The sequence below is a fragment of the Thamnophis elegans genome, chromosome 9 (genome assembly GCF_009769535.1).
Source record: "Thamnophis elegans isolate rThaEle1 chromosome 9, rThaEle1.pri, whole genome shotgun sequence".
Taxonomy (NCBI): domain Eukaryota; kingdom Metazoa; phylum Chordata; class Lepidosauria; order Squamata; family Colubridae; genus Thamnophis; species Thamnophis elegans.
This window is the reverse complement of record NC_045549.1, coordinates 60,524,902-60,544,532: the sequence shown is the minus strand read 5'-3', so window position 1 is coordinate 60,544,532 and position 19,631 is coordinate 60,524,902. Positions and strand designations below refer to the sequence as shown.

At 34.2% G+C, this 19,631-nt stretch overlaps 1 protein-coding gene across 1 annotated transcript in view; it reads left to right on the top strand.

The window, feature by feature from the left end:
* The window catches only part of FSTL5 (follistatin like 5), a 180,918-nt gene extending 164,939 nt beyond the window's left edge, over positions 1-15,979 (top strand). Inside the window, exon 13 of the mRNA XM_032223653.1 lies at positions 13,433-15,979. Within this exon, the coding sequence (XP_032079544.1) occupies positions 13,433-14,135 (703 nt within the window). The 3' untranslated portion in view covers positions 14,136-15,979. The remainder of the gene's footprint in view (positions 1-13,432) is intronic.
* Positions 15,980-19,631: the final 3,652 nt, after the last annotated feature.

The following is a 19,631-nucleotide window of genomic DNA, read 5'->3' as shown; positions in this document are numbered from 1 at the left end:
TATGCAAAGCCAAAAGATGAATTGTGGCTTTCCTTTCAAACAGTTCATTCTAAAATATAATAACATGTGAAACATCTCTCTTATTACCTGTGACATCCATAAAAAATAATAGAATACCAAAAGATTAAAAGAACTGAATTAATTATAAGTGATATAAGACATCAAAATTATCTAATTGCAGTTCACAATGAATTAAAATTATGAAAACAAAATACTAATCTTTACTAAACCTAAATTTGGAAATAAAATATAGATGTTTCATAGCACGTAAATTATAGATTTTGGAAGTATGGAACTAACATGGAAATACTTGAAGAATATTAAATGTATTACTGACATTTTGAAATGTAACCTTCTTTTCTATAAGGTCAGCTTCTGAATTGCCATTATGATAAGCAAGAGGGACATCTCACAGGTCTAAGAGTCATGACAGAGACATTATAAAGAAACATTTTAACTTCACATCTATAAAAAATATACCCAGTATTTTTCCATGGCTCTCTTCCTCTTTCCCAATCACCATGATATAAAAATGACAAGAAACAAAATTGTCCCCATTTCAACATATGTCTGTTGAGTCATAAAAAAACAGAATAAACATGAGGCAGGTTAAAAAGCATCATTTTTCTTTGATTTCTTGCTCTAGTAAAACAGAGGGTTTTTTTTAATATATTGCCCTTCAGCTAATTCTGTACATCACCTTAGTTAAGATGGTTATTGCAAATTATGCCTCTGATACTTTTTAAAGAATAAAGCACAATCATATGTCAAAATCCACCCATTTGTCCATCTTTTGATTTCAACTTAATATAGAGCTATAACAAAAATAGTGTATACAAATAGGAATATATTGCATTAATAAAAGTGAAAAATATTTTAAGAAAAAATTCCCACAAATACCTTTAAAAAATAAAATATGTGGAATTTCCCTTTATTGAGAATGAGAAATAACAGACTATATGAAATGCAAATGAATAGGCAAGAATTTACATTGTGCTGTTTGGTTCAATGAAACAATAAAGGGCATTCTAGAATCTACACTTGGAAAGCTAGCTGTATAATTTTTCTATAGAAATATATTGGCAAAAGAAATTTTAGGAGGAGGATAAATTTTCACAGACTGCTCAAGGAAAATTAAGCAGCAAAGGTGGGTCTAATGATGATGCTGGGCACAAAAGGCAATATTTGTGCAAGATGTAGTTGCAGTCTCTTGTGGGCTGCATGACAATCCCAAACCATAGGTTCCAGCAAATACTCTAGAAAATATAAGTTCTGGAACATGTTTTTTTTTCCCATTTCTAAAACAATATTGATATGAGATTGTTAAATTCCATGCATGAATACTTACATCAGATAGCCAGCTCTTTCGTTTTCTTACATTCTTACAATATATTGTGGCAGATGTTTTTGAAACGAGTTACTTTATTGGGTGTAATAGTGCTTATATAAGACATCCAATTTTGGGTAAAGTGGTTAAAATATCAGGCTAAAAATCAGAAGTCCTAATCTCACCGTAATCATGAAAGCCAGCTGAATGATTTTGAGCCATTCCCTCCAAGCCTAAGAAGGAGGGAATTGCAAACGTTCAATCAGAAAATTTGCAGAAGAAGGACTGCAAAAGACTTGGCTTTCTTAGGTAAATAAGCAGAGGACTATTTTTACTCAAAATATTAAAATATTTTTACCATTAAATTTCTGTGTTTGGCATGGTGCCTAGCTCCTATCACAGCTCGCCAAACCATCATAACCCCTGCTTTCCATCCAGATAGACAAAATCACATATAGCTGAGAAGGGCCAGCAGTTACAGTTATGTATGTCAGTCTCCAGTTGGGGCAAGCACTCTTCAACTTACCCCAACTGGGCAGATCAACAGGATCTTTGCACTCAGGGTATGTCCACTGCAAAGCACCCTGAGTTCATCCCATACAGGCAAAAGTATCCCAGGAATCCAGAAAATCCCTTTACTGCCAAACCAAGCATCTGGCCCTCATTCTCTTTGCGGAGGGGGCATATAACCCATTACAAGGATTCTGTGCCGTATGGATTAATGAAAGAGTTTAAAGGCACCAAAGGTGGGGAAAAACAGGTATAGAGTTTGTTGAGTTTTCTTTGTGTTGAATAATCTCTAATTTTGCACTTCTTTAGTGCAAGCATTATAGTAAAGTAATTGAATCTGTGAAAATAACAGGATGTCCTCAGTTATGCCCAAAGAGACCGTGTTTTAACATTTCCATTTCTATGTAGAATAAGAGAGAAAAGAATACCCAAAAAATATTTTAGAAGTCATCACCACAGTTCACAAATTTAAGTAAGATAATTGGAATAATTAAAGTCTGTAATTATGTTATACAGTGTTTCAAAGCAGTGTTAAATTAAGTAATTGTAAAATATTCATTCCTGATCTTTAGCTCCTTTAATAGTTCGAGCAGGTGTTCTGAACATCACACCACAGCTATTTTCACATGTACAAGAATGAACAATCATCTTACTGGTATGATAGCCTAGAATCTTAATAGAATTAATCAGTCTCTTTGTGAAATAGCTTATTTTGTTTGTTATTGGTCATAGGGGATGTATTAATTCACAAACAATTAAAAATGTAATTCCTTTAATATTTCAAAGTTAAGTGTTGTTTATTTAAATAATTGTTTTAATAATTTTGCCTTATCATTGTCATTAGAACTTCAGATGTAGAGGATAATTTAAAAAAATAAACTTAGTCTACTTCTATTTATAATTTGTTGTATTTGTATAGCTGCCTAGCTCAAATGAAAGCGACTCTGGGCAGTTAAAATACTGCATTTAAAAAAAAACTATAAAATGCACACAAAATAAAAAAGGGTGACATTAACCATAGTAAGGGAACCATTGCAAAATTTCCCTAGTTTCCTGGGATGTCCCATCCTCGATAATATAGCCAAGTTTTCATTTTTGGGATGTTAAGAGGAATGCAGCTAAGTCATTTCCAGGAGAAGATTCCACAAAGAAACAAACATATTACTAATTCATTTAGAAGAAAAAAATACTTTGACAGATTCAATTCTTAACTTTCTGGAACTCTTGAAATATCACTTTTGGCATCATCATAAATCTGAATTAATTTGCAACATATTTACCTGTATGTGTATGTGGCCCTTGTATTTCCATGGGACTAACTCTTTGAAGGACACTTATTAGAATATTACAGTCTAATTTTCTATTGAGTTGTAAACAAAATTATTTAAAATATTAGCAATAGCAATAGCAGTTAGACTTATATGCCGCTTCATAGGGCTTTCAGCCCTCTCTAAGCGGTTTACAGAGTCAGCATATTGCCCCCAACAATCCGGGTCCTCATTTTACCCACCTCGAAAGATGGAAGGCTGAGTCAACCTTGAGCCGGTGAGATTTGAACAGCCGAACTGCAGACTGCAGTCAGCTGAAGTAGCCTGCAGTGCTGCACTCTAACCACTGCGCCACCTCAGCTCTCTTAAAATGTAAATATATTTGAAATTATACATGATAAGATCATGTATAATATTGAAGTTGTTTTCTTAATTAAAATCCTACAGTGGCAAACCACCTAAAAATTTACTCATTTAAAATCATGTGTCTTTTACTAGATAATATTTTTTTTGGGGGGGAAATAAGAGCAATTTGGTTTTTGATTCAATTGTGATGACTGCTGGAATCTCCATTTTCTGCCTGGCTGTGGCTGAAGTGGATTGTCCTCTCAAGTGTAATAGTATGGAAAATTCCATTTTCACCAAAGACCCTACTGTAATAGTAATGTACAGAGCTGTACATTGCAACACATGTTCATGAAAATTCATCATCTATAATACTTTTCGAAGAAAACCTTAATCACCTTGAGAACACTTTAAAGAGTTGCTTAGATAATGTGTTGAGATAGTTAGAATTTGGGTAAAGATAAAGAAGAATTGACCCATATGAAATTACAATAGATTAAAGTTAGTTTTCCTGGAATATAAAAATAATTGAAGCATCAGTCATTACATAGAAGGGGTAACTCAGCTGACCAAGATGAACCAAAGGAAGTTTAGATTCAACGGGTGTAAAAAATAGGAATAAATAGCTGAAGCTCCCAAAGTTGCTGCCTGCCTTTCTGAAAACCAATTTTTTAAAATGTTTTAAAAATATATTTAAAATGTTAATTCTGCTCCATTGGTCATCAGTTTAGGTTTTTTTGAGAATGCAGCTGAAAAAAATGCCTATGAACTAAGAAACTAAAACATCAAGTCCTTGTTTTTTTGTTGTCAAAATTACTATTTTAACAATGTTAATAAATAAGTAAGTAAAAATAAAAATAAGTAAATTACAGGACAACAGCAGCATTGACCAGTAATTACCTATATAGATATGCCTGGAGACAACATTCCCTATAGAAATGAGAAATAATGAGCTTTTTTCCAGATAAAACAATCTGATTGTGATTTCCCAGATCCTGAGACCAGGTAGAGTTCTTCCATATTTCAGAATTGCACTGAAAACAAATGCAATCTATTGTTTCGCTTGATTCCTCAGCAATTTCATAAGGTATTACCATATTTTGTAATCTTCTTCTTATGCAAAAAGCAAAATTTTATCAGGTTCTTCTTAATTGAATCTCTTGTCAAAAATGCATTTCCAACTTTATTTTTCATCATTTTTAGTCCTGATTTGAGATCACCTGCATTAGTGTTTTTCTAACCTTCAATGCAATTACCATTTAACATATCTCCCTCCCTCTCTCCCCCCAGAAGAGTAAGAAAAGTTCATGACTGTATAAGATAGAATTAAGCTGACCCATATTTTGCCATGACTGATAGCATAGTCAGCACCTTGAGCTACACCTGGAAGCCCATTGACATCCATTGCAGCTTGTTGAGCCTGAATTTAACCATTCATGTCCATATAGCCTTAAGATATTGGGCAAGAACATGGATGATGCCACTTGACTACTACAGCTTTAAGATGTTTGATGGGATATCATCCAGTGTCGATATTGATGGTAGTTCTTTATGAACCTATGGATGTCTTTCTACAGTGGCTTCATATAGATATTTAAAATGGAAAGACAAAATGTTGGCCCTGAGACACCCCACATAAAAGGAACTCATCCAAACTGAATGAAGTTGGGCCTTGTTCGCAAACTCTAGGGATCGCTTATCATATAAGTTTGAACATTAGCTAAGAAAACTCTAGTTACTCGGGGATTACTTATATATCTAACGCCATGCAAGTAAAGCAACATCAAATAATAATTCAAATAGGCAGAGATGATTTTCCATGGAATAAAATTGTATTATCTGACAACTCTCTAGTCCTTAGAATACTGAAGCCAACCATAGTTGCTGGAAAACCAATAAATTGCCTTCCACACCATAATAATTAAACTAGAATTTTGGTTAAATAAAACATCCTGAAATTGTGAGAAATAAGGTAATCTGCGTAGGATGAAGTGGCCAATTTGAAACAATATTAAATTATGATAAATATATGGGGTGGATGACAAAATGATACCATATTATAACAGCTACAGCAAGCTCAGTACTATCCTAATGATACCTATTATGAAAGCCTAGACCATAATCAATATTAGCAATAATATTGTTTATGATAATATTTAAACATATACTCTGCTTCATGCTTCTTGTGTTCACAGACTTCCATCTGGCAATCCTGCTCAGAGTTACTCAGAGCACTCTACAAAAAAATGGGTGGGGCAAAAGACCTGTAGGCATTGCTCTGCTTCAGGAGAACTATATACTCAAATATAGTTGCTATGGAGATTAGCAGTTTACTAAAGGCTAAAGAGATAATGACACATAAGGAAAGGGATGTAAATGAAAACAGTTTCTGGAAAAGAAAGGTTGCTTAAGTGGTTTCACCTTAGGCCAAATCAGTCCAAAGTTCAAAGAGCCAAGCCAGGTTGGTCAGTTTCATAAGCAGAATCCACAAAACATGATAAAAGAGCTAGAGATCTGACAGATGTTTACATCAAAGGAACTTTGGTCTGTACTGCCTCTTAATCAGGCTGCAACCAGATGCCTTCCACAGGTCTGCGACTAAAAAGCTGTTTGATTATTTTCATCTAATTTCCATGTATTTTGGTGTGCTGAAAACAAATAAAATTTTGAAAAAACTTCTAGACGTCATGATTTGCCACAACATGCAAAATTGTCTTCAAATTTATCAATTTTTTTATTTTTCATATTTTTTTTATATTATGAGTTTTTAACCAAATTTAAAATCCAAATTACTATTAATCAATTTACATAGTGCATTTAAGATATAAAATGCCAAAAAAACCTTAAAGGGTTTGTCCAAGTTATGTAAAAAAAATAGAGCACTGTAAATCTGATGGTCAGCAATATATACATAAGCTAAGCAAGTTTTAAGTCTGTGCTTCTAATGGTAGATGGGGTTAATCTTTCCTGAAGAATCCTGAGGGAAGGAGACACAGGGCAGATAGCAGCATCTCTGGTCAGTGCAGGGGGCATGACCAGCACTGTGACATCTCATGTACAGACTCAGAGCTGCTCTCTCCTGCATGCCACACTTGCGCATGAATCATCATCAGGTTTTTGGTTCTAGGCTGTTCACACTTTTTCATCGCAATTCATGTTAGCTCGTCATTCTTCAACCATTATGTTATGGCTCCGCGAAAGTGTATTAATTCACCAGTTTCTGTTTCATCTGTGGTTGAAGCAACAGCAGAATATTACAGACTTTGTGAAAAAAGTTTTCATACTTTGGACTAAAAATTGGAGATCAAGATAAAGTTTGGATGCCTCATAAAGTGTGCAAACGGTATGTTGAGGACCTCCCAAACTGGTTCAAGGGTAAGAAAAAATCTTTCCATTATGAGATTCCTATGGTATGACGAGAGCAAAAGAACCATAGTGATGACTGTTACTTTTGTTCATGCGATGTGAAAGGGTTTAATTCCAAATGGAAGCATTCCATTTCATACCCCAATCTTCACTCAGCAATTCGTCCCATCCCGCATGGCACAGATATAACAGTACCCAAACCCCCTGCTACCTTGGAAGAGATACTTAGCTCCAATGAAGGTGAAGTCATACCTGAACCAGATGACGAATCAAGTTCTGACTTTGAAGATGATACAAGACCAAAATTGTTCTCTCAGGAGGAGATGAATGATTTGGTTATAGACTTGAATCTTCCCAAAGATGCCGCTGAATTACTCAGATCAAGGCTGAAAAGCAGGAATTTATTGTTGCCAGGAATGTCATCTTCATGGTTCAGACATCGTGAAAAGGAGTTTGTTCCTTACTTCGCCCAGGAAGACAAGTTGGTTTATTGCATTGATGTCGAAGGTCTGATGGGTCAATTTAAAATCCAATATGATTTAGAGCAATGGTGTCTTTTTATAGATTCTTCAAAAAGAAGTCTCAAAGCAGTTTTACTCCACAACGGTTTTTACACTTCCATACCTGTAAGTCATTCCGTACACTTGAAGGAAATCTACGAGAACTTGGAATTGGTTCTTCATAAACTTAAGTATGAAGACCATGGTTGGCAAGTGTGTGGGGACTTGAAGGTTTTGTGCATGCTGCTCAGGCAACAAGCTGGGTAAATACCCTTGTTTTCTGTGTCTATGGGACAGTCAACACCGACAAAATCACTGGACCAAGAAGAGTTGGCAGCCAAGGGTGCTAACAGTCGGTGAAAAAAATGTCCTCCAAGAAACTTTGGTATCTTCCCATAAAGTTCTTCTATCACCTCTCCACATAAAATTGGGATTGATGAAGCAATTCATAAAATCACTTCCAAGAGATGGAGAATGCTTCAAATACTTGGTCACCAAGTTTCCATGCCTGTCGGTGGCAAAATTGAAGGAAGGTGTGTTCATCAGACCAGACATTAGAAGGCTTATAGTTGATCAATAGTTTGTCAATACCATGATGGATCAAAAAAGAAGGGTGGATTGCATTTAAAGAAGTCATACAGAAATTTTTAGGCAATAACACTAAAAAAAGATCGTCGGAAGAATGCTGAAAGCATTTCAAGCTTTAGGTTGCCTGATGAGTTTGAAAGTGCATTTCCTCCAGTCCCACCTTGACTACTTTCCTGAAAATTTGGGAGCTGTGAGTGAGGAACAAGGTGAACAATTCCACCAAGACATTAAAGAGATGGAAAGGAGATACCAGGGAAAATGGAGCATTACAACGATGGAAAACTACTATTGGATGCTTCAGAGAGACGTTCCAGATGCTACTCACAAGCGTAAATGCACCAATAGGAGCCACACAAGGAAGAAGAATCAAGTTTAGTGTGTGTAGGTGAGCTCATTTCAGTTCAAAAAAGGATTTTCATGAAAATATTGTAATAAAACTTTAATTTTATAAGTCTGTTTCCATTTATTTTGAGGTATTGCCTTATTTAACATAGTTACCTAAATTGTCAGGAAACGTGATGGCCTATAACAAAATGGAGGTCATTTTCGGATTCAGTGCACCAAAAAACATAAAGATTACGTGGAATAACCAAAACAACTCTTGAAAAAAAAAATTTTGCAGACCTGTGTTATGAAGGCTTATCCCTCTATTTGGCAAAAATCACACTGACTGTCATTGTTCTGCTCTACCTTCAGAGTATTAGGGCTTGGAATCCTTACATCATCCTCTGATTTTTACAGCTGTTCCAATTGTGCCTATGTTTGATTAGCCACAGATGATTCTTGGGTTCATGTCTCCTAAGGCTGACATTTAAGTTTAGTTGGACAAGTTCATCATAGTCTGAATCCTCAGACATGTTAAGCCTGCTAGATAAAGGTGTGATGTCTTAGTTCAGAGGTGTCAAACTTGATTTCATTGAGGGCTTGTGTTTGACCTTGGGGGGTGGTGTGGCAGGGGGCGTGGCCAGTTCAATATCACTCGTGTTGGGGATGCCTATGATGGCCCAAGTTCTCTGTGGGTTCCCAAGCTCCATTTTCGGCTGTGATAGCCTCCCACCCAAATTGAGTGTAGTTAAGACAGGGGTGTCAAACTCAAGGCCTCCGGGCTGAATCTGGTCCACATGGGCTTAGATCTGGCCTGCTGGGCTGACCTGAAAACAGCAGATGACTGGATAGTAGATATGCAATTGAATGAATGAGATAGTATCCTTTGTTACAATCTAGAAGTTGTATAAGTGCATAGAATCTTCACTTTCTGAATTCTGCTACCTTACCAGGTGAAGCCTTGCTTTACAGATCCAGCTTGTCAGTCGAATTGAACAATTTACTTTTCATTTCTTTCTCTCCTACTTTGACATGAACTTTATATAGTATATTTTCCTACACATTCCATTCATTACTTTTGCTGACGTTCTTCTTTAGATACATCCTTCTCTTTGTGTACATCAGTAAAACAAAAGGATAATGACATGATTGAAGCAGATGATTTGTTTTTTTTTTCATTCAGTTTGTTTCTTAGAATCAAGCCTAGACTTAATTTTTAGTTTCTGCTAAGAAAACTTCCAGCTGAAACAGGTTAATTCAATATTTTGTTTAACTTTGTTTCTAAGGATGGGGATCACAGCATAAGGATTGTCATGTATAACGTTCATAATCTATCTTCTGGACAAACACTGTATACTTACAGTAGATTATTCTTAAAAATAGTGCTACTTTTACAGTTCAACAAGCACATTAGTGAACCAAAACAATGCCATTTGCCATTTTTGGTATATTTTGATGTATTTAATTGCCTATACCATTTTCACCTGTTTTACCTTAGTACAATATAATTTGAGTTGAATCCACATATTTATTTCACTATTGTATCATGAACAAATATGATAAAAAATATTTTTGTGATTCCATGAAAAGCTTTGTGAATGACATGATTGTATAGAAAAGACATGAGAATTAGAAGTCGCCTAATTTTAGTCATGGATTAATAAATTTAGGTGGCCACTGATAAATAGTTTCATGAAATAGAGTTTTGTATTAAATATGCCATTAATATATACAAATCGCAGCCAAAAGTATAAACATTCTGTTATATCACTTGTTCTTTTACTAGAGACTGAATTATCAATCAGAATTAGGCATCACAGATAATCATAAGTATTAAAAACATTTGTGCAATCTTTAAAAATTAAATATCTATGAAAAGTACCAGATTAATGATTCTGAAAATGCAAAGCCTTCAATTACAATTCCAGCCAAAGCATACACAGACTTCTTAAAAATAATAATTTAAGTAACACTTGCTGTAACTGCAATAGAAGACTGTTAACCATGATGAACAGTGAAATATTTGCCAATTCAATCATAGACTAAAATGTTTAAAATGATCCATGAAGAGTTCAAGTTATGTTCACCTTTCGGTTATAGATAGGTTTTTAAGAAACAGTACAAATCAATATCATTTTACAAGGTTTTCAAATGCCAGACAGCAATAAAAACATTGGCTCACAAATATCCTAGCTCAAATATTAAAAAGTCATTTTCTGAAAAAGTTAAACTACTGTTACATTTTGCTGGTTTCCAATATAGTACATCATCACTTTAAACATTACTGGGTTAGAATGCATACATGGTTCCAAAAATCTTTATTGTCTTATTTATTTATTTATTAATTCTTAGAAATCTTTTTTTGAGAAAATTATCTGTTTCAAAACAATTTAAATAATGCATTAACTCTCAGCAATTTTCTATAAAAGAAAAAAAAAACACTACATGAAAGCTTTAAAATTGAAAGAAAAGAGGAAATGCTAAATTTCTTTGCATCCACAAAATTAATAATAATAATTTAATATTATCCTTAATAATATACACATCAGTATATTTTAAAGCATATTTTACTAAGAAAATAACAAAACACAAAATATATAATTAATTGTGTTTATTTGTGTTTAATGGGTTACATTGCTTTGAAATGTCTCAGATGTGAAGAAGAGATTGCTTGGTGTTAACATACTCAAACCTTCTTGAATAATGCAATAAATGGGTATTAATCACATGTGATCCATTTTGGAATGGAAAAATTCAAAAAATATTGCTGTTCAATTACCGTAGGATTTAATTATATAATTCAAGTTTGTCTAATCATTCAGACATGCATCATGTTCATTTATCATAGTAAATTGTAATTAAACATGATGAATCTGTAATCACATGTAACTGGAAATATCAGTTTACGAAAGCTGATCTTATCCTCTTTCTCTTCCAACCTTCAATAATTCCCTGTACATGTTGAAAAAAATCAGACATTGGGTCAATGTAAACTCTTGATGTTTATCCATTGCCATATACCTAGAGAGCCAAGAGTTTGACAAAGATGTCTGTATGCAAATGTTGTTAACTGCCCATTCTTCAATGTAATCTGGCTGCCAATTGTTGCTAGTTGTTTGGTTCACACTTCCATGCTATCCAGGGTGCACCACAAGGAGACAAGCTAGCATCAAACCCCATAGACCACCCTGTCCTTGAATGGCTGGGTGGACTGGATATTGACATTTGAACTACTGTGAGTCCATGTATTTGCCATACGCTAAATAAATAAATCTCTGTATATTTCCATTATCAGAATTCCATAGAGCAAATATACAAATAAATGACATAAAAATCAAGCGTTCAAAATATATCTAGCCCTATGTGGGCTTACAGTCTTTTCTAGCATAACATCTAAGTTTAATCATGTCTTTATTTTGTGTTATAACATGTTGACATTCTTCATCAGATTTTCTAAATGTACAAGGAACGAATAGAAAGAAATTCAGTCTGGAGGATCAAAGGGCTAGGATTAAAAATGTGTAGAGTTTTTTAAAAAAAAAAGGGCAATGAAAATAAAATTGCATTGTATAATAATTTGTTTTAAATAATTATTAGTTGTTATATTACTTCTATTGAAATCACTCAAAGAAAAACAGGAAAAAGATAAAAGGACTAAGACATAAACCAAAACCTTAAATGTCAGTGGACGTGACTCTTAGAACAAAAGCTATCCAATCAAATTTTAAAATGTATTTATAACTTGTTCCTGTTTCATTCCAATTCACTTAGTTATGATCAATTTTAGGAAATCTGATCTTCCTTTCTTCTCTCTAAGAGGAATTCTCAGATTTCATCTCTGGCTACGAATGCACAAAAATCTGTGCTTTACTAAGAGCCATTCCAGAATCTTCTGGTTCTGGTTCTGGTTCATAGGGTGATTATCAGTATATTGGTCAGATGTTCTTAAACCTGACACTCATACCTCATGACCTGGCATCTTTTCCAATTCAGCTTAATTTTTGTTGCACTATGATTATCAACTAATTATTGAAATAGTGTTCTGAATGCTCTTTGATGTCCAGTTTATCTTCTCTCTATTAGAGACGTACAAGTATGATTTTCTGATTTTGTCACTTTGATTGTATGATTATTTCAGCTACATCAATAAAATTGTCATTTGACATTTTTTATAAGTCTTACATGGATGCTTATAATGCTTTATGCCCAATTAACTGTCAGTATATATTATATTATACAGTGGAGAGTAGGATTCTCTTACTAACAGCAGGCTTACTATACTGTGCTATATTACACTAAGCCATTTATCTAATTTCCAGGATCAATACTTTTGGAGCATAAAGCATGATGCATTAACAGTTGAAAACATAATCCTAAATATTTATAGAATTTAACTTCTCTGAATTTAAATGAGGATTGAATAAATGTATAGATAATAATAATTACTATCATTTCCTGGTCATGAGAAAAGTGGGAAATTAGTCATTGTGACTGTTTATTTCTCTTAACTTATGCAAGTTGTTTTGTTTAAAATAAACCGAATCTCATTGGAAATATATGTCTTTAAAACACTGTACCATTTCACTCTATTTATATGGTAAACATATTCCTGAATTAACATTGAAAGTACAGTTTCAAAAATATATTTTATTCTCCTTGAATTAAACTTTAATTGCAGAAAAGCTATAATTTGTTTTATTAGTTAGTAATATTTAGGTGGCATTACTTTTTATCTATTATATGTCTGTCTATCATCCACCCATTCCTCTTAGTGCATGGACAAACTAATACTCCTATCTTTTTCATCATCACAACAATTGTGTAAGGTGGGGTGAGGTAAGAGAAAGTTAGTGATCCAAAGTCACCCAACTGGCATTCATGTTTAAAGGAGACATAGAATGATTTTAAGCAAGAACCTTAACCACTACACACAAACTGTTTCTGTATTTCATAAAGTCTACAATCCTGAAGTATAACTTGCTTGTGTAATTTGATCAATACAGGTATAAAATAGGCAGATTTTGTTTTCTAAACATTTTCATTTCATATATCCAAATATCATTCATTTGCTATATGGTCTGAACAAAAAAAATATCATGTATCTTTAAACCATGTATAGACTCATAAGAATGCATGCTTCCTGTACAAATCTTTAATTTGCTATAGGAGATAAATTTTTAAAAAATGTTTTTTCTTTCATCTAGATTTGGATTCATTCTCCACAAGGATGAGCCTGTACTCCAGAAAATTGATCTTGAAACAATGTCATACGTCAAGACAATTAGTTTAAAAGATTACAACTGTGTTCCAAAGACTCTGGCATATACACATCTTGGAGGATATTATTTTGTCAACTGTAAGCCTGACACTACAGGAGCTATTCCACCACAAATAATAGTAGATAGTGTTACTGACTCAGTTATTGGATATAATGGTGATGTAACAGGATCTCCATACATTTCTCCAGATGGTCACTACGTAGTCAGCATTGATGATGTGAAAGGTCTCATGAGGGTCCAGACAATTACACTAAGAGGAGAAATACAAGATGCCTTTGACATTCACACAAACTTGCACATATCTGATGTGGCTTTCCAACCATCATTTACTGAAGCCCATCAATATAATGTCTTTGGTAGCTCTAGTACACAGACTGATGTTCTTTTTGTAGAACTGTCCTCTGGGAAGGTGAAGATGGTGAAGAATCTTAAGGAACCTCTTAAACCAGATGAATGGTCTTGGAACAATAAGAACCGATTAATTGAAGGCAGTGGGCTCTTTGGTCAATACCTGATGACACCTTCAAAGGAATCCTTGTTTATTCTAGATGGACGATTAAATAAGCTTAATTGTGAAATCACTGAAGTTGAGAGAGGAAACACAGTAATTTGGGTTGGAGAAGCGTAAAGAACCATATTAGATAACACCCAAGTGGATATAGTTTTACAGTACATTGCACTTATCTTCATTCTCCAAATTGTCATTATTTTATGTTAAAAATGTTAGATCCTTCTGTACATGTTGTGTGGTTGACTAAAATGGAATTTTGGTGAAATAAATGATGCTGAAACTGTGACAATATGTACTGTTGGTAATCTCCATAAAGAAAAGTGGCCAATTTGTGACAATATTATATTATGATAAATACATAGGGTACATGACAAAATGATGCCACATTATTACAGCAGCAGCAACAATAACAATAATTAATCAGATTCATTGAATTTCTAATATTACACACGATGTGCATAGTTAGGTTTTTGCATTAAAACACTATGCCCTGTCCTGACCACTATTTGATATTTTTGTGCCTTGAACAGAAATGTCTTATAAGGAAAGTGAAGCCTACAAAACATGTAATTGTATTCTTGTGGTTATAAGTTCTCTTTATCTTGTGAAAACTTTTTAATATCTCAAAATTTTTCATCTCCACAGATTTTAAGGCATGCTTTTAACTCAAAGGAAAAAGTATATTTTCAACATTTTGTGCTATCATTTTTATTACTACAGCTTGAAGATATGGTTATTTTTATTACAATTTAAGGTTAAAATTTTGTTAATTTCATATTATAATTCTTACTTTTCCACCTACAAAACAGTTACATCAACTTGGTATAGTTTAGTTTTATTGAACAGAAACATAATATCTAGCTGCTTAGGAGAAAATGTTTATTTTGAAATCAATACTGAGAATTATTTAAATTGGCAAAAAAAAATAATGTTTTAATTTTAAAACAATCTGCTTAATAATACACTTTACACAGTAATCCTATATATGTCTATTCAGAAGTAAGTTCCACTGAATTCAGGATAATTAATTCCTAAATAGGAAAAGAACCCTAGTCTTTAAAAATGGAGAATAATGGTACTATATCTACTGAAAAGTAAATCACATTAAGTTCAATTTTTCTTATTCCTAGTTGTGTACAAGATTATACAAGATTATATGTTTCAAGTTACTTTCTGAAAGTACAGTACACTGAAATAAATAAAATTCACAATTAAAAAAATGATTTGCATCACCTTGCTAGATAGTATCACTGTTATATGTACAATGTCTATCATATATGCCTTTTGTCAATACTATTGTTAAAAGTAATTTTTTAACTTATTACTGCCATTAGCTTTCTATTTCAAGGTATTTGGGTTATTTTAGTTTATAAACTGCCACTTAGGGATGTTGTTTATATGTCTACATAGAAACAATTCAGGTTCAAAAATTTAGAATTATTGTAACCACTACAAAAGGAGAAAATAATCGTGCTTATTAGTATTTTATTTTCTTCGGATTTTCAAGAAATACATAGATGGGATTTACTATTGTTATCATTTTAAAAACTGGGTTTCTGTACCTGAAAAGATTAAACTGATACTTTATTCAATGCAATCAAATATTTTACTCTAATAGGTAAGGCTAATTAGAAATTAGACATTTCTACTTTCTTGTGTGTCATTAAAATCCTGGGCTATGAAACAGTAGACTTCTCTTTAGATTAAGGAAACTGGCAGATAGACTTAACTGAACAACAAAAATGACTTTAAATTTCTGACTTCTGAATCTTTTTAGCAATTTTCCCCATTGTGATAATAACAGTAATTACTACAAAATAAAAGACTGTGAACTGCCTGTTACTCTATGATTTACAGTAGTTCATCTCTTCTACATTTTTTCTGATCTATCCTACATATGTGAATGTTCTGTATGTAGAAAATGCTTGATGAAAGGAAAATAAACCTCTTACATTTTAAAACTTGTTGTTTCAGTTGATATATCAACAAGGAGAATGTTAGATTGTTCCCAAAATAGGTTCTTAATAAAAACTCCTTATAGGGAGGAGAAAGTTAGAAAAGCAGTCAAGAATGTTACCCCACCCCCCAATGACATCTATGTAGCAAAAATAATGAAGCAAACACCTCTTTATATTGGATTAGGAATTATTTCAGGTTGCATACTGAATTAACTAGGGAAAGCTAAACAAAAATGTCAATGATATTTTGAAGGGTAAATGGCTCATATATATATATACTATTAAGTATTAGTACATAAATCGACTGCTTGTTGAAAAGTAGACTTTAGCGTAATTAGTTATCCAGACAAAAATGAGATGAAAAAAATGAGAAACATATCCTTCTAAGTGAACACTATTTATTATCTCACAATGAATTAAAGCAAAACTCTAATACAGTCCTAGAAGTAGCATTATTGAAATTCCTTTACACTGCTATGTATTAGAGTTGCTCCAATTATAAAGAAGTAACACTATTGGTTACAGAGTTGTTTTGGAAAGGGAGATGGGTAGCAAATAATTTTCATAAAGTAATAAATACTTTGGTGTATGAAAAACAACCTTTTCACTATGAACCACACTGATGCAGTGGTTAGAGTGCAGTATTGCAAGCTACTTCTGCTAAGTGCAGTAGTGCTGGCTGCCTGCAATTTGGCAGTTTAAATCTCACCAGGCTCAAGGTTGACTTTCCATCCTTCCAACATCGGTAAAATAAGAACCCAGATTGTTGGGGGTAATATGCTGACTCTGTAAACCGCTTAGAGAGGGCTGTAAGGCACTGTAAAACAGGGTGAATTAGAAATTACAAATTCAAGTAAATGAGGGCAGATACAATATTGTTGCCATTACAGAAATTTGGTGGGATGAAACCCACAAATGGAACATACAGTTAGAAGGATTTAAATTATTTAAAAGAAATAGACCAAATAAAAGAGGAGGTGGAGTTGCACTAAATATAAGAAATAACTACATGTCTACAGAAATAGACCACAACAATGATGAGAACTATCTTGAATGCATTTGGGTCAATATTAAAGGTGGGGTTAGGGGGTTAGAAATGACATTGCCATAGGTCTATGCTACAGGCCACCCAACCAAGCAGAGGAAGTAGATGAACTTTTTGCTAGTCAGCTAACTAAGGTATGTAGGAAGCACACACCACAATAGTAATGGGGGATTTTAACTACCCTGACATCAACTGGGAAACAAACTCTGCACCAAATGGAAAATCCAACAGATTCCTAACAAACCTAGCAGACAATTTTGTTTCCCCAAAAGTAGAGAAGGGAACAAGGGGATCAGCCATATTAGACTTAACTCTCACTAACAGAGAGGAAATGATAGAAGATGTTGAAGCCATAGGAACCCTGGGGGCAAGTGACCATGCAATATTGGAATTCAACATTATGCAAACACAAGTAGTAGAACTAAGTCAAACTAGAGTCTTGGATTTTAAGAGAACTAATTTCAATAAACTTAGAGAGAGCTTGGGAAGAAATCCATGGATGAGAATCCTCAAGGGGAAAACAAATCAAGAAGCTTGGGAAATTTTGAAAAATGAGATTACAAAAGCTCAGTCTAGCACAATACCAATGAAGAAGAAAAATAACAGCTCCCAAAAGAAACCAGCATGGCTGCATAAAGAACTCTCTGACAAAGTGAAAGAGAAAAAAGTTAAGTATAAAAAGTGGAAAGAGGGAGACACAACTAAGGCAGAATATCAGCAAGTAGCCCGAGCCTGTAAAGATGAAGTAAGGAATGTTAAGGCTCACAATGAAGAAAGGCTTGCCACAAAAGTAAAAAATAACAAAAAAGCTTATTTCAACATGTTAAAAACAAGAAAAAGATTAAGGAAACAATTGGTCCATTGCTGGGAGAAAGTGGCAAGAAGGTGACAAGCAACAGGGAGAAAGCAGAACTATTTAACTCATTTATTGCATCTGTCTTTACACAAAGGGATAAAACAGTCCAACCTATCAAAAACATCACCACAAAAGTCAGATTAGGAACACAAGTTGAAATAAGGAGGAAAATGGAAATTGAGCACCTGTCTATCCTAGACGAGTTCAAATCACCAGGACCGGATAGATTACACCCCAGGGTTCTGAAGGAACCGGCAGATGAAATCTCAGAACCAGTGAACTATATCTTTCAGAGATCCTGGAGCACTGGGGAACTGCCAGAGGACTGGAAAAGAGCTGATGTGGTTCCCATCTTCAAAAAAGGAAAAAAAATAGATCCAGAAAACTTTAGACCTATCAGCCTGACCTCAATACCAGGAAAGATTCTGGAAAAGATAATCAAGCAACGAATTAGCAAACACCTAGAAGTAAACAAAGTAATAGCCAAAAGCAACATGGGTTTATCAAAAACAGATCGTGCCAGATTAATCTTATTGCATTCTTTGACAAAGTGACAAAATTAGTGGACCAGAGAAATGCCATTGATATAGTTTACTTGGACTTCAGTAAGGCATTTGATAAGGTAGACCATAACCCACTACTAGATAAAGTAGAAGAATGTGGGTTGAACAGCATCACTACCAGATGGATTCGTAACTGACTGACCAACTGCACTCAATGTGTAGTACTCAATGGAACTGCATCTACATGGAGGGAAGTATGCAGTGGAGTACCCCACGGCTCTGTTTTAGGCCCAGTACTCTTCAACATCTTCATCAATGATTTGGATGAGGGAATAAATGGGGAACTCATCAAATTTGCAGATGACACCAAGCTGACAGAAATAGCCAACACTCCAGAAGACAGACTTCAGATACAGAAGGATCTTGACAAACCTGAACATTGGGCACTATCTAATAAAATGAAATTCAATGATGAAAAAAGTAAGGTTCTACATTTAGGCAAGAAAAACGAAATGCACAGGTACAGTAGAGGTGATACCTTGCTCAACAGTAGTAACTGTGAAAGGGACCTTGGAGTGCTAGTGGATAACCATTTAAATATGAGCCAGCAGTGTGCAGCAGCTGCCAAAAAAGCCAACACAGTTCTAGGCTGCATAAACAGAGAGATAGAATCAAGATCACGTGCAGTGTTAATACCACTTGATAATGCCTTGGTAAGGCCACACTTGGAATACTGCATTCAGTTTTGGTCACCACGAAGTAGAAAAGATGTGGAGACTAGAAAGAGTGCAGAGAAGAGCAACAAAGATGATGAGGGACTGGAGACTAAAACATATGAAGAACGATTGCAGGAACTGGGTATGTCTAGTTTAATGAAAGGAAGGACTAGGGGAGACATGATAGCTGTGTTCCAATAGCTCAGGGGTTGCCACAAAGAAGAGGGAGTCAAACTATTCTCCAAAGCACGTGAGGGCAGAACAAGAAGCAATGGGTGGAAACTAATCAAGAAGAGAAGAAACTTAGAACTGAGGAGAAATTTCCTGACAATTAGAACAATGAATCAGTGGAACAGCTTGCCTCCAGAAGTTGTGAATGCCCCAGAAGATGTTGGATAGCCATTTGTATAGGGTATAGGGTTTCCTGCCTAGGCAGGGGGTTGGACTAGAAGACCTCCAAGGTCCCTTCCAACTCTGCTATTGTATTGTATTAAGTGATATATAAGTCTAAGTGCTATTGCTAATAATAAAGGAG